Raw genomic sequence first — 14,065 nt, forward strand, 5'->3', positions numbered from 1 at the left:
GAAGTCCGCTGGCGGGGGGAGCAGGGTGGCGGCGCCAGGTTCCTCCTCCTAGCGCGCGGCGCCCGAGGCTGCTCATCCGGAATAACCGCCCTCTTCTCCCCGGGCTCTGCTCCGGCGCCCAGCGCGGCCTTCCCTCTGCAAGCCGGCTAGGGCTGTCGCCGCTGCCCGATGCGCGCCGTGGGATCCCGAGGCTGCCTTGCCCGGGATCGCTAGGCTGGCCGCCCACTTCCGCCACAGACCGGAAGTGCCTGCAACCCGCGGTGGAGGGGCTTCCGGTGGGGCCGCGAGGTAGCTGAGGCTCACCATGGCGGCCTCCTTGGCCGGGAAGGAGCTCGTGTTTGTCACGGGGAACGCCAAGAAGCTGGAGGAGGTGCCGGGAGGGTGTGGGGGGCCGGCCAGGAGGCGGCGGGCGGGCAGCGTGTGGCCAGGTCGGCTGGGGACGGGGCGGAGAACTGGCTTCCGGGAGGAGGAAGCACGCGGGAGAGTCGCGCCGGGGGAGTGGAGCGCCGGGGCCGCAGGGATGGGTCGGACGGAGCGTGCGGAACGGGTCGGACCGCGCGGAGTGGGGCGGCCGGGGCCGCAGGGCTGGTGAGCTCGGAGGAGTGGCGGGGTCCTCGGCACCTGTCCCGAGGTCACTTACTGAGTTAGACTTCAGAGCGGGCTCCCGACACCCTTCTGAGCTGATCCAGGCCGCGCTGCTGGTTCGAGGGCGACAGGGCGCGGGACAGACATCCCACCTGGGCCCTCCGAGCCCTACCGCGGTCCCGAAATGTGGTCCTCAGGGTCGGTCCTCACTGAGGAGTGCGGTTGGTTAGAGTGTCATCCTGATAGCCAAGGTGGGGCACATAAAGAGTCAACCAGTGAATGCATAAATAAGTAGAACAAATTTCTCCCTCTTTCTCTAAAAATCAATCAATCAATTTTTTTAAAATTAAAATTTAAAAATGTGATTGTACCGGTAAATGATATTTTGAGATATCTCCTATAACTGTATGGGAGGGAATATGGCGACATCTGTGATTTTTTTTTGAAAAGAATCAATGATCGCTGTCTCCTGCACGCCCCCTACCAGGGATCAAACCTGCAACCCCGGCAACCTTTGCGGGGGGGTGGGGGTGGGGGAGCCCAACCAACTGAGCCACACCTGCCAGGGTGACATTTGTGATTTAAAGGTCACAGGTGCCCTGGCCGGTGTGGTTCAGTGGTTGGAGCGTCGCCCTACACATTGAAGGATCCTAGGTTCTATTCCTGGTCAAGGGCACTACCTGGGTTTCAGGTTTGATTCCTGCCTCAGATCAGGGCTCAGGTAGGAGGCAACCAGTGTGTTTCTCTCACAATGATCTTTCTCCTCCCCCTCCCCCTCTCCCTATCTTCCTTCCATTCTCTCTAAAAATCAATGGAGGTGGGGGAGGGACTGCTAATGCTATTTTGGTTTTCTATATTCACAATTAAAAGAGATGCTAAATTTCAGCTAGGGGTTATTAAAAATAAGGTATTTTTTAACCAATGTCACCCCAATACATTCAATAAAAAACAAGTTAATTTTAAAAAATAGGGTTTCTGGGAGCATGGAGAAGGGAAGTGGGTGTTCTGGATGGGCAGTTAGCATAGGAGACCTGAAGTAGGAGATTGTGGAGATGAGGGAGCTGACCTGCTGGAGCGGACCCTGAAGGCTGGGGTGAGGCTCATGGACCTGATCAGTAAGTTTTAGGGTACTGACAGGAGACTTACCTGATTAGAATGGCGGATGAGAGCTTGTGTAATAATGAGGAATCGTTAACAAATGGTGATAAATGTTCTTTCATGTTGCAACAGGTCATTCAGATTCTAGGAGACAAGTTTCCATGTACTTTGGTGGCAAAGAAAATTGACCGTATGTCTCTGTTTTGTTTTATTTTTTAAAGATAGTTTGATTTCTCCTGTCAGCTGGTGACCTGACTCTGTATGTCTTTTTCCTCATAAGTGCCGGAGTACCAGGGAGAGCCTGACGAGATTTCCATACAGAAGTGTCAGGAGGCAGCTCGCCAGGTGCTTGCTCCACACGTGTGCTCTGCTCACTTCTTTGTCCTGGTGGCTCTGGGGCCTGTGCCTGCTGGGGATGAGTGGAGAACAATAGCGTGGGCACAATTGGATATGACTCAAGGACCTGCCCAGGCCTAGCTGTTCTGGGGTTAGTTCATGTTGGCCCTGGAATACTGCCTTTCTCACCCTTGACTGTGTAGTATCTCCCCAGACCACCACTTACACACATAATTCTCTCTCTCTAATTCTCAGATACATACATTCCAGCCCCAAATTCTCTCCACATCTATCCATCCCTGCCCTCACCTCTGTGGAACTGAGAAAGAGCACCTTCTGAAGGGTCAGGCTGTCTGACTATGAATCCCACCTTTTCTCTTACCGTGCCTGGAGTGGGCTTTACAGCCTGCCAGGGCTTTTGGTGTCCCTATCTCTCAAACGAATATAAGAGATTAGCCAAGGGCTAATCCCGGTAGCAGGTGGACGGACCTCTATATGCTGTTGCTGCAGATTCCAACCAGCTGTGGGCCTGGCTCCCAGTTGGATGGCCTGGGAATTCAGGGCTGCAGCAGGGACTGTTGCTGGTAGCAGGTCTCAGGGCTGTATTTCCTTGTGCTGCAGGTGCAGGGACCTGTACTGGTGGAGGATACCTGTCTGTGCTTCAATGCCCTTGGGGGCCTCCCTGGCCCCTACATGTGAGTGCTCCCCCTTACAGAGCCCTGCCCCCAAAACCATCTGAACTTGGAAATGATTGGTTACCTGATATCGCAGATCATTCACTATCTTGGCATCAACACCAGTATTTCAGATTGTCTTGAGGAAGGATTAGGGATGGGGAAAGGCATGCCTTTCTTTTGGAAAGTGTGAGAATGTGATTGTGTAAGTGGGGATGGGCAAGGGGAACCCACCTGTTGAAGAGGTACATTCCTGAATAGATCGATTTCAGGAAAGAGAAAATAAGAAAGTCAAGACCTGAAAATGGCCCTGGCTGGTTTGGTTCAATGGATAGAGTGTCGGCCTACAGACAGAAGGGTTCCGGGTTCGATTCTGGTCAGGGGCACATGCTCGGGTTGCGGGCTTGGTCCCCAGTGTGGGTGCAGGAGGCAGGCGATCAATGATTCTCTTTCATCATTGATGTTTCTGTCTGTCTCTCCCTCTCCCTCTCTGAAGATCAATAAAAATATATTAAAAAAAAAAAAAAAGCTGAAAATGGGTTTCCTATCCAGTGCTCTGGACCCCCTTAGAAGGTCTTGTTGTATCTCTAGGGTACAAATACCCCAATTTGAATGCCCCTCTCAGTGGTTAGGGGGCAAATGCACACCAGTGCTGCTGCTGGGTCTTGGATATGTATATATTTAACATTTAGATCGCCAGTATGTTTGCCAAGGCAGTAGCACCTGTATACACTTATAGTATGCATTACCCCATATTTTGCAATGTGGGGAGTATGAAGTGTTATCACATGCAGTTTTAATTTACACTTGCCTAATTATCACTCAGCTGGAGGCCTTCATTGAATTATTGATTCTTCTATGCATTGCCTGTTTGCCTCCATTTCCTTTTTCCTATTGGGTGATTTGTCTTCATTTTGAGTTGAGACATTTTGTTTGTTTGTTTGTTTTAAATTATTTTTTAAATTGCTTCTTAGAGAGGAAGCGAGAGGGAGAGTGAAACATGGACTGGCTGCCTCCAGCATGCCCCCTACTGGGGATTGAGCCCTCAACCTGGGTGTGTGCCCTGCCTGGGAGTTGAACCTGCAACCTTTAGGTGCACTGGACAATGCCCAACCAACTGAGCCACACTGCCCAGAGGGAGACATTCTTTATCATGTGAATCGCTCGGCTGTCCCAGGGCTCTAATCCCTGGGGGGCTGCAACCCAGAGAAGAAGGTGGTCCGAAGATCCATCTCCTGGTGTCTGACTCACCTTTGTTTGTCTTGCAGAAAGTGGTTTCTGGAGAAATTAAAGCCTGAAGGTATTAGTCCCTTTATTTCTTCCTTTAGATCTGTTGGGAATTGAGAATCCCAAGGTGGTCTAGGGGAGGGCCCCACTTGTAATCAGGAATCTCAGGTTGCAGCCCCACCATGGAGCCCTTCTGTTCACCTCAGTTTCCCCATCTATAACCTGCAGCTCATACTTTCCCTGCACGCCTGACTCTAGAGAGCGCTGAGATAAGGAAGGAGTGGATGGGAATGGAGTGGTGGGAGCTGTGAATTTGAGGAACAAAGGCACGGCAGTTGAATTTGGGTGAGGACTGGCCCTACTGACTGCTTGCCAGTCCTTGCCTCAGCCAGGGCCTGGCCTGGGGGTTCGGGTCCCCTCCAGGGCCCCAGTAGTGCCTACTCTGTCACCTACAGTTGCAGGCTAAAATGTTCCCTCTTTAGGTGCTGCTAAAAACACAATGAGCATTTAAGCATATGTAATAGTAGAACAGAAAATGAACTCCATCTCCCCATGACTCAACTTCCAGGTTTATCACCACAAAGCCTATCTGATGACATGTATAAACCCCCAGTTTGGCATATGTCCCCCAGTCTGGGGCCTCAGGGTGGGGAGTGGGGGCTAGCTGGCACCGACTGCGCTAAGCCCTCGCTGCACCTGTCCGCAGGTCTCCACCAGCTCCTGGCCGGGTTCGAGGACAAGTCTGCCTATGCTCTCTGTACATTCGCATTCAGCACTGGCAACACAAGTGAGCCTGTGCGCCTCTTCAGGGGCCGGACCTCGGTGCGTATCCATGCTGGTTCCTCAACATGCCACCGGAGGGCGCTGAGACTCCAGCTCTTGGCCCAGTGTCTTCTGCTGGAGGGTAGTGGGAAGGCATCCAAGCCAGAGTTAGTTCCTAGGACTTTGCCCAGATCTGCCCCTGGGCACCATCAGAAAAAATGCTATCAATTCCAAAATCTATGTGACCCCTGAGGCTGCTGTTTGAGGGGAACGCATAATGGCTCACAACTCTTGAGGCCCGTGCACCTAGGGCAGTGATGGCGAACCTTTTGAGCTCAGTGTGTCAGCATTTTGAAAAACCCTAACTTAACTCTGGTGCCGTGACACATATAGAAATTTTTTGATATTTGCAACCATAGTAAAACAAAGACTTATATTTTTGATATTTATTTTATATATTTAAATGCCATTTAACAAAGAAAAATCAACCAAAAAAATGAGTTCAGAGGTGACACGCGTATCATAGGTTCTCCACCACTGACCTAGGGCTCTGCACTGTATGCCTTCCTGAGAAGCAAGTGTGGAAACTGAAGAAGACAACTCCCAGAGCTACATCTACATCCCAGACTTCTCCAAGTTCCAATCTCCTTATCCAACTACTTGAGTATCACACCAGCTTTCTAACTTTTCGTGTTTATATAGAATCTTCCCCCAACTTATTCCTTCCCCAGCTGTCCTTCAGCACCTCATGCCTACCTGTGAGGTTCAGCAACTTCTCACAGGGCCCACACCACCCTCTAGCTGGCTGCATGCACCCGCTCCCCCCGCCCCCAGTATATCCCACATTGTGGGGATTCACTCTGCTTTCTCTCTTCTGCTCAGGATAAAATCCAAGAGTCCCACTGTAGCCCACAAAGCGCTATCCCAGAGACTCCACCAGGGGTTGACAACAGAGGTTATTTGCCTTTCTGGTTATTTGCCTTACCTGGTTATATTTGTGTGTGTGTGTGGTAAAAAACACATAACATAAAAATTACCATCTTCACCGTTTTAAGTGTACAGTAGTGTTAACTACATGCACACTTGTGCAACAGATCTCTAGCAACTGTCCCTTCCCCCCTCCCTAGCCCCTGGCATCAGTTTCTAAGAGTCCAACTTCAGACACCTTATGTAAGTGAATGCTGTAGTATTTATGTTTTTGTGACTGGCTTATTTATGATAATGTCTTCAAGAATCAGCCATATTGTAGCATGAGTTCGTTTTTAAGGCCGAACAATACTCCATTGTATGTAATGCCACATTTTCTTTATCCATTTATCAGTCGATGGGCATTTATTACTTCCACGTTTTGGCTACTGTGTATAATGCTGCTATGAAAAAGGGAATGTTCTCTCAAAAATCAGAACTTTGAACAACCACAGGCCCTGCTGACAAGGCCAGGTCACTGCTGTCCCCACCATTCCCTATTGTCGCCCCAGCTTTGGCTGCTTCATGCACTTTGTTGCTTCCCAGCCCCCACTTTACGCAAGGTGGCCCTGTTTCTTCATGTTCTCACCTGAGCTCTCTGAACGTAATCACATTGTCCTTTCAGCAATGCATATGCCAAGCCCTTCCCCATCTCAGGGCCTTGGCATCAGCCTGGAATGTTCTCCGACTGGAATGTTCTTTTTTAAATTAATTTCAGAGAGGGGAAGAGGGAGAGAGAGAAACATTAATGTGACAGAAACATCTACTGGTTGCCTCCTGTACTCACCCCGACCAGAGATCGAACCCATAACTTGGGTATGTGCTCTGACCAGAAGTTGAACCCTCGACCTTTCAGTCTGTGGGACAACAATCAACTGAGCCACACCGTCAGGGCCTCCTGGAATGTTCTTGCTCTATCTCTGAGGCCTTCCCAAGTCATTCTATCCTGTTCTTGAGTCCAGCTCCCTGTTTGTTCCCTTTAAGCCACTTGGCATTTGGTAATTTGTTTACTAGTTTGATGCCCGTTTTGCTTAAGATCCATTCTGTGAGGGCAAGGCAAGGCCTGCTGTAACTCCAGTGCTGACAACACTGCCTGCCTTCCTGCAGATGTTCATAAAGTGTGTTACTTGGGTATGGTTCAGAGTAGTAACTGCCTCAGTCTCCCTGCTAGCAGGAGCAGAACTCACCTTTGGTCTAAATAACTTGGCATTTATGTGGCTAATCCCTATCCTCTACTACCTCTCTTATATTTTTTTAAATTACTTTTTTTTATTGCTTCCATGGCCACATGACATTTTGTGACACTGGGCTATAATTTGTTCTCTTTGTAACATTTTTCTGTTGGAATTTGCTTATTACAGCCAGTATTGAGCTCATTTTAAATTTTTTTCTTTTTATCTATTTTTAAATCTTTATTTTTGAGAGTATTACAGATGTCCCTCTTTTTTCCCCCCATTGCCTCCCTCTACCCGGTTCCCACTCCATCTCTTCATCACCCTATTGTCTGTGTCCATCGGTAATGCATACTAGTACATGCATATAAGACCTTTGTTTAATCTCTTCCCACCCTTCCCCCTCTTCCCTCTGAGACTGTTAGTCTTTCCATGCCTTTGGTTCTATTTTATTCATTAGTTTGTTTTGTTCATTATATTTTTTGTTCGTTTATTTTTAAATTTGGTTGTTGATATGTATTTATTGCCATTTTATTCAGATTTTTTATCTTTTCTTCTTCCTCTTCTTAAAGAATACCGTTCAACATTTCATGTAGTACTGGTTTGGTGGTGATGAACTCCTTTAGCTTTTTCTTGTCTGTGAAGCTCTGTATCTGACCTTCAATTCTAAATGATAGCTTTGCTGGGTAGAGTAATCTTGTTGTAGATCCTTACTATTCATCACTTTATGAATATTTCTTGCCATGCCCTTCTGGCCGCAAAGTTTCTGTTAACAAATCAGTTGACAGTATTATGAGTGCTCACTTGTAGGTACCTAACTGCTCATCTCTTACTGCTTTTAAGATTCTTTCTTTGCCGAAACCGGTTTGGCTCAGTGGATAGAGCGTCGGCCTGCGGACTGAAAGGTCCCAGGTTCGATTCCGGTCAAGGGCATGTACCTGGGTTGCGGGCACATCCCCAGTGGGAAATGTGCAGGAGGCAGCTGATCGATGTTTCTCTCTCATCGATGTTTCTAACTCTCTATCTCTCTCCCTTCCTCTCTGTAAAAAATCAATAAAAATATATTTAAAAAAATATTCTTTCTTTGTCTTTAACCTTTGGCATTTTAATTATGATGTATCTTGGTGTGGGCCTCTTTGGATTCCTCTTGTTTGGGACTCTGTGCTTCCTGGACTTGTAAGTCTATTTCTTTCACCAGGTTAGGGAAGTTTTCAGTCATTTTTTCAAATAGTTTTTCAATTTATTGCTTGCTCTTTCTTCTCCTTCTGGCACCCCCATAATGCAGATGTTGGTACACTTAAAGTTTTCCTAGAGGCTCCTTACACTATCTTCATATTTTTGGAATCTTTTTTCTCTTGCTCTTCTGATTGGATGTTTTTTGCTTCCTCATTTCAAATCATTGATTCGATTCTCGGAATCCTCTATTCTACTGTTGAATCTATAAATTATTCTTTATTTCAGTTAGTGTATGTTTAATTTCTGACTTTTTTTTTTATGCTCACTTGAGGATATTTTTCCATTGATTTTGAGAGAGAGTGGAAGAGAGAGGGGAAGACAGAGAGAAACATCGATGTGAGAGAAACACATTGATAGGCTGCCTCCTGCACATGCCCTGACCAGGGCCTGGGTCGGGGAGGAGCCTGCAACCGAGGTACATGCCCTTGACCAGAATCAAACCTGTAGCCCTTTGGTCCACAGGCTGACACTCTATCCACTGAGCCAAACCAGCTAGGGCCTGACTGGTCTTTTATGTCTTTGATATTTTCACTAAAACCCCCGAAAGTCTCACTAAGTCCCTTGAAGATCTCGTTAAGTCCTTTGAAGCTCTCATTAAGATCTTTGAGTAATCTTATAACCATTGCTTTGAACTCTATATCCAGTAGCTTGTTTGCTTTCATTTGTGACATGTTTCTTTGTCTCTGTGTTTTGACTGCTTCCCTGTTTCTATGTATTAGGTAGAGCTGTTATGTCTCCTGGAATTGGTAGAGTGGCCTTGTGTAATAGGTGTCCTGTAGGGCCCAGTGACTCAGCCTCCCCAGTCACCTGAGCTGGGCACTTTAGGTGCGCCCCTGTGTGGGCTGTGTGCACAGTCTTGTTGTAGTTGAGCCTTGATAGGCATCATGAGAAGGAATTGGCATCACTGGGAGGAATTGGCCTCCAGGCCAATTGGCTGTGAGGACCAGCTGCTTCTATAATGGAAGAGCTGCTATGCAGGAGACACCTCTATGGAATAGGACTTGCTTCAGTGGGGCTTTGGTGCTCACTGAGTCTGCCCCTTGAGTGTGTCGCTTGTGGATGTGTAGAGTTGTAATCTGGTATGGTCTGAAGCTGTCCACTGGGTCACTGGCTCTGAAGCCTCCTGGGAGTTGCAAAGTCAGCCACTGTCTGGGGCCACCTGGCAAGAGCTACAGAGAAATCTGCAGATGGCTGCTATTTGTATTGGGCTAGGACAGGGGTGGGCAAACTTTTTGACTCGAGGGCCACAATGGGTTCTTAAACTGGACCGGAGGGCCGGAATAAAAGCATGGATGGAGTGTTTGTGTGAACTAATATAAATTCAAAGTAAACATCATTACATAAAAGGGTACGGTCTTTTTTTTCAATAGTTTTATTCATTTCAAGTGGGCCGTAGTTTGCCCACGCTGGGCTAGGAAGTGCCCAGGCGAGGACAAGCTGTGAAGCCAGGCAGGCTGGTGCTAGTGCTGGGTCTTGGACCTTTTATTGATAGGTTTCGGGCACGCTGACTCCAGTGCTGCTTGTTTAAGAGAGTTTTAGCAATGTCTGAAACCTGAGCCAGTACAGGCCATTTCATATGGAAAAGCAGCTGCAAACAGCTTGGGTGGGGCTGAAAATTGGATAGGGCGGGAGTCTCAGATTCACCAGGGGGAATGAACAGTGTGGACCATGCTGATGGAAACTCAGATATGGCTGCCAGGCAGCTTTGCGATGGGAGAGGTCTCAGCACAGGAACAATGACCCCTATAAACACTCCTGTTGGGGAAAACTCACCCTCGAGTTCTTGTTCCTATGCCTAACAGTCCAGTTCCTCCCTGTATGTCCCTGGACTCCCCCAAAGCTGCCATCCAGCACTGAAGCTCAGGACCATATAAGTTCTTGTGCAGGCCCTTTAAGAGGAACACCTGGGACTCCAACAGCCTCTGTGTCACTTAGCTACAATCCCCGCTAGTTTTGTGTTTTTTTAAATATATTTTTATTGATAGCAGAGAGGAAGGAAGGGGGAGAGAGAGAAATAGAAACATCAATGATGAGAGAGAATCATTGATTGCTGCCTCCTGCACGCCTCCTACTGGGGACCGAGCTCAGAACCCGGCATGTGCTCTTCACCTGAATCGAACCCAGGACCCTTCAGTCCACAGACCAATGCTCTATTCACTGAGCCAAACCAGCTAGGGCCCTGCTAGTTTTTATAGCCTAAAGTTATGGGGACTTCTCTTCCTAGCCCTGGAACCCTGGGCTGGAGGTCTGGTGTGGGGCTGGGACCCCTTGCCTCTCACAGGAGGCCTTGGAGATATCCCTCCTGATTAAAGAAACTCCACATGTGGGTATTGGACCAGCCTGTTCAATGCCTCTGGCCTCCTACCAGTCTCAATGCACTTTCATCTTCTCTAGTTGTAGGACTTCCATTCAGCCAGCTTTCAGGTGGTTCTGTATTTTAGTTGTAATTTTGATGTGGTTGTGGGAGTTGGGAAGTACTAGTGTTTACTTATGTCGCCATCTTGGTTTTTCCCATTTTTAAATTTTTAAATATATTTTTATTGATTTCAGAGAGGGAGAGATAGAAACATCAATGATGAGAGAGAATCGTTGATTGCAAGCACCCTACTGGGGATTGAGCCCACAACCAGGCATGTGCCTAGATTGGGAATCAAACCATGACCTGGTTCATAGTTTGATGTTCAACCACTGAGCAACACTGGCCAGGCTATTGATCTCATTTTTATGTTGAACATTGTGCTAAGTAATTTCTATCATGTTATTTCACTTAATTGTTAGAGCCTGTCTTTTGAGAAATGCAGTAATAGCAGGCATAGGGTTCATCTGCAAATTCTAGGGACTTTAATCTCCTATTAGGAGGAAGTGTTTTCTGTCAGGTTTTCACAGTTGACTCTTCAATAGGTCACCATTTGGCAAAGCTGTAGAGAGGGAGGGTGGCTACAGGGATATCAAGTACATGTTTCTCCCCTGTATGTGAGCGGAGAACTGCATTTTACTTATGTGTTTAGCAAACATTTGCAGGCATTGTGGGCCCATTGAAACCATGTATTTTTAGTAACTAGGGTTTAACCAAATCCCTAACTAAACTCAGACTGGCTACTGCTTTCCTCTAGTGTATCTTCTCCAAACCCAGTGACAGGCCTGTCCCCCTTTCCTCTGGCAGGGCCGGATTGTGGTACCTCGAGGCTGCCGGGACTTCGGCTGGGACCCCTGCTTCCAACCTGATGGATACGAGCAAACGTAAGGAGCCCGGTTTCTTCTTGGGGTCAGGCTAGCCATGGTGTGTGTTGGGTCAGTGCCCCACCCAAGTGTGCAGGCACGCGGATATGGACAGAGTCAGGCTCTGAGACTGCCGTTCCAGCTGAAGGCAGCTCTGCTGGGGTGGATGCAAGGAATCTGGGTGGCCCAGTCCACGGTAGGGGAGGCAGCCAGGCGTAGCTGGGAGACCTGGGCTCGGGCTCCAGCTCATAGCAGAGCAGCTGTGTGACTTCAGTGACTTCAGTGTCTTCCCCTCTCTGACCTTGGCTGTTCCATCCATGTATATATATGACAGTTTTAGGGGTGGTCTTCTGATTCCCCCTATCTAGTTTGGAAAATGTTAGCACTTTTGCAACCTTTGGTGAGCATCATATTAAACCCCCTTAGTGCTGAGTGTTTTCAGTATTTCACACCAATTTCCTCCTTTATTTACATGGGGCACGTTGGCCAGTATTGGAGTCAGGTTTTCCAGGCTGGAGGGGCCCTTAGGGAGCATGGCCTCGGTCTCAAAGTGGCCAGACAGGGCTGAGGACAACATGAAAGAGCACTGTCCGAGAATGCTCTTTGGTGACAGAAGTGTTGTATACATCTGTGCGGCCCAGTCCAGTAGCAATCAGCCACCAGTGTCTGCGGAGCATTGAAAATGTGGCTAGGGTGCCTGAGGAACCGAAATCGTTTTATTCAGTTGTAATTGGTTCAAATTTAAATGGCCACTCGTGGCTAGTGGCCAATACTGGACAGCACAGATCTGAAGCCCACCATTGGGGTGTGGGATGACCACCTCACAGGAGTCCTGGCATGGAGGACAGGCCAGTGGCCAGCTCACCTGCCCTCCCCCCGCAGGGTGCTAGAGGAGACTGCTGTGTTTACTGTCAGGCCTCACTGCTTCCTGTCAATAGATGACAAAACCGATCAAACACGCAGCTCATCCCCTTGTCCCCAGCTTCCCTTAATGACTTTTGGACACACTGGAGCAAGTTTAATATCCTTCCACAACCATCAATATGAGTTTCTACCTATAGGGGATTTTAAAACGTTTCAATTGTTAAGAAAGTAGCTGCTACCCTTTCCTAGGGAATCCTTGAGCTTTGGGCTCTGGAATTAACTGGGGGGAGGGGGGTTGGATCTATACCCTCCCTGATCTGGGCTCCCTATTCTCTGAGCTGCTGCTGTCGCCCCTTAGGTTCGCAGAGATGTCCAAAGCTGAGAAGAATGCCATCTCCCATCGCTTCCGGGCCCTGCGGGAGCTGCAGGAATATTTTGGCGGCCTGATTTCTAAGAATGATGATGAGCATGCTCAACGGGGATCTGGGGAGGGCTAGCCTGAAACCTCCGTCAGGCAGGCACCCCCCAAGTATGTCCTTTAGGATTACCACTTCCGGGGGGTGTTGAGATTGACAGCCCCACCGGACCAGCCTCACCAGTCTGGAGGAGCAGATGGCTGTTTGGAGGAGCTTTGGGCAAGGGACACCACTGGTCTCTGCTACAGCCTCCAGGAACCAAAAGGACCTCAGGCATTACATGGGCCTTGACAGAATTGAGGGTTTGGGGGAGAAATTCTCAGTGTGTTTTAAATGCGGCAAGGAAAAATTCTGGAAGGCACTCCAAAATAAACTGGATGTATCTGCTTTGAAATCTGCCCCAGGCGGGTGTCTGTCTCCTGAATCCCTTTTGGCAGGAGCAGGAAACCTCTTAGGTGGAAGGGGAAGGGGTGTTGGTGGGACAAGGACAGCACTGTGTCCAGGTTGTTCACATGCCCTTGCTAGCTGGGGTGTTACATTGTTCCTTTCATTCTTCAAATCTCAGATCAAGGGCTGACCTTTTCCATGCCAGATCCATGCTGTTCACCCACCTGAGTGATGCCAATGCCCAGCTGGTCTCCATGGTGTTTGCTGGGTTGGGAGTGGGCCGTGTGGGAAGTCTAGTGCTTTTGCTTTGTGGGGTTATACATCAGAACAGCTCAAATGTTGGCTTATGATTATAATTCCAAACTCATTTAAAAAATACACATGTAGCCCTAGCTGGTTTGGCTCAGTGGATAGAGTGCCTGTGGACTGAAGGATCCTGGGTTTGATTCCAGTCAAGGGCACATGCCTGGGGGGTTGTGGGCTCGATCCCCAGTGGGGTGTGCAGGAGGCAGCCAATCAATGATTCTGTCATCATTGATGTTTCTATCTCTCCCTCTCTGAAATAAAAAATTATAAAATATATATATGATGTGGGGTGCTGGGGACTTGCCTGCTCCTCACTTGGTGATTCAGGACATGACATTCCCGTCCCTGCTGCCCCCCTCCCCCGCCACTCAGGGGATACCCAGGCTACTGGGGAGGGGGCTCCAAAGGCTCATGTGCCACATGGGTGGGGCAGGTATATGCAACTTGCTTGGGGCAAGGCATCCCTATTTGTTACTCAGCTCCTTCCCGAGTTCTGTCCTGGCACAGTACACTCTGTCCCCCTTCTTTTAACTTTAGTGCTCATTCCCCACAAACAGCATTGCTTGGTTGGAGGGTGAGGTGTCTTGGTTGTGCCTCAGTCTCCATTCCCCCTATCAGTCAGAGTCACTGTCTTACGTTGGTTTGTAATAATTCTTTGTATATCTAGGTCTTAGTTCCTTTTTAGTTTTAGATGTAGCAGATATCTTCTCATCTGCTCCTTTGGTCTATGGTGTATTTATTAAATCAGTTCTAAAAGGTGATGTGATGGGGTGTCTGTGAGACAGTGCTCTGCCTACCACTGCTGCTGCTCCCAGGT

The 14,065-nt window shown here is 48.4% G+C and overlaps 1 protein-coding gene across 1 annotated transcript; it reads left to right on the forward strand.

The window, feature by feature from the left end:
• Positions 1-202: 202 nt before the first annotated feature.
• Positions 203-12,953, forward strand: ITPA (inosine triphosphatase). The gene is made up of 8 exons (XM_036321651.1): positions 203-370; positions 1,816-1,873; positions 1,964-2,028; positions 2,641-2,714; positions 3,962-3,993; positions 4,627-4,742; positions 11,220-11,296; positions 12,498-12,953. The coding sequence occupies exons 1-8, from the start codon at positions 305-307 to the stop codon at positions 12,634-12,636; spliced, it is 627 nt and encodes a 208-aa protein (XP_036177544.1). The 5' UTR covers positions 203-304; the 3' UTR covers positions 12,637-12,953.
• Positions 12,954-14,065: the final 1,112 nt, after the last annotated feature.

Source organism: Myotis myotis, unplaced genomic scaffold, assembly GCF_014108235.1.
Source record: "Myotis myotis isolate mMyoMyo1 unplaced genomic scaffold, mMyoMyo1.p scaffold_m19_p_9, whole genome shotgun sequence".
NCBI classification, from domain to species: Eukaryota; Metazoa; Chordata; class Mammalia; order Chiroptera; family Vespertilionidae; genus Myotis; species Myotis myotis.

Excerpts from the sequence above, each read along its gene's own strand:
- ITPA (XM_036321651.1), top strand. The coding sequence starts at position 305 with ATGGCGGCCTCCTTGGCCGGGAAGGAGCTCGTGTTTGTCACGGGGAAC. Across the intron at positions 3,994-4,626 it reads GGAGAAATTAAAGCCTGAAG|GTCTCCACCAGCTCCTGGCC; the intron begins GTATTAGTCCCT and ends ACCTGTCCGCAG. Across the intron at positions 4,743-11,219 it reads TCTTCAGGGGCCGGACCTCG|GGCCGGATTGTGGTACCTCG; the intron begins GTGCGTATCCAT and ends TTCCTCTGGCAG.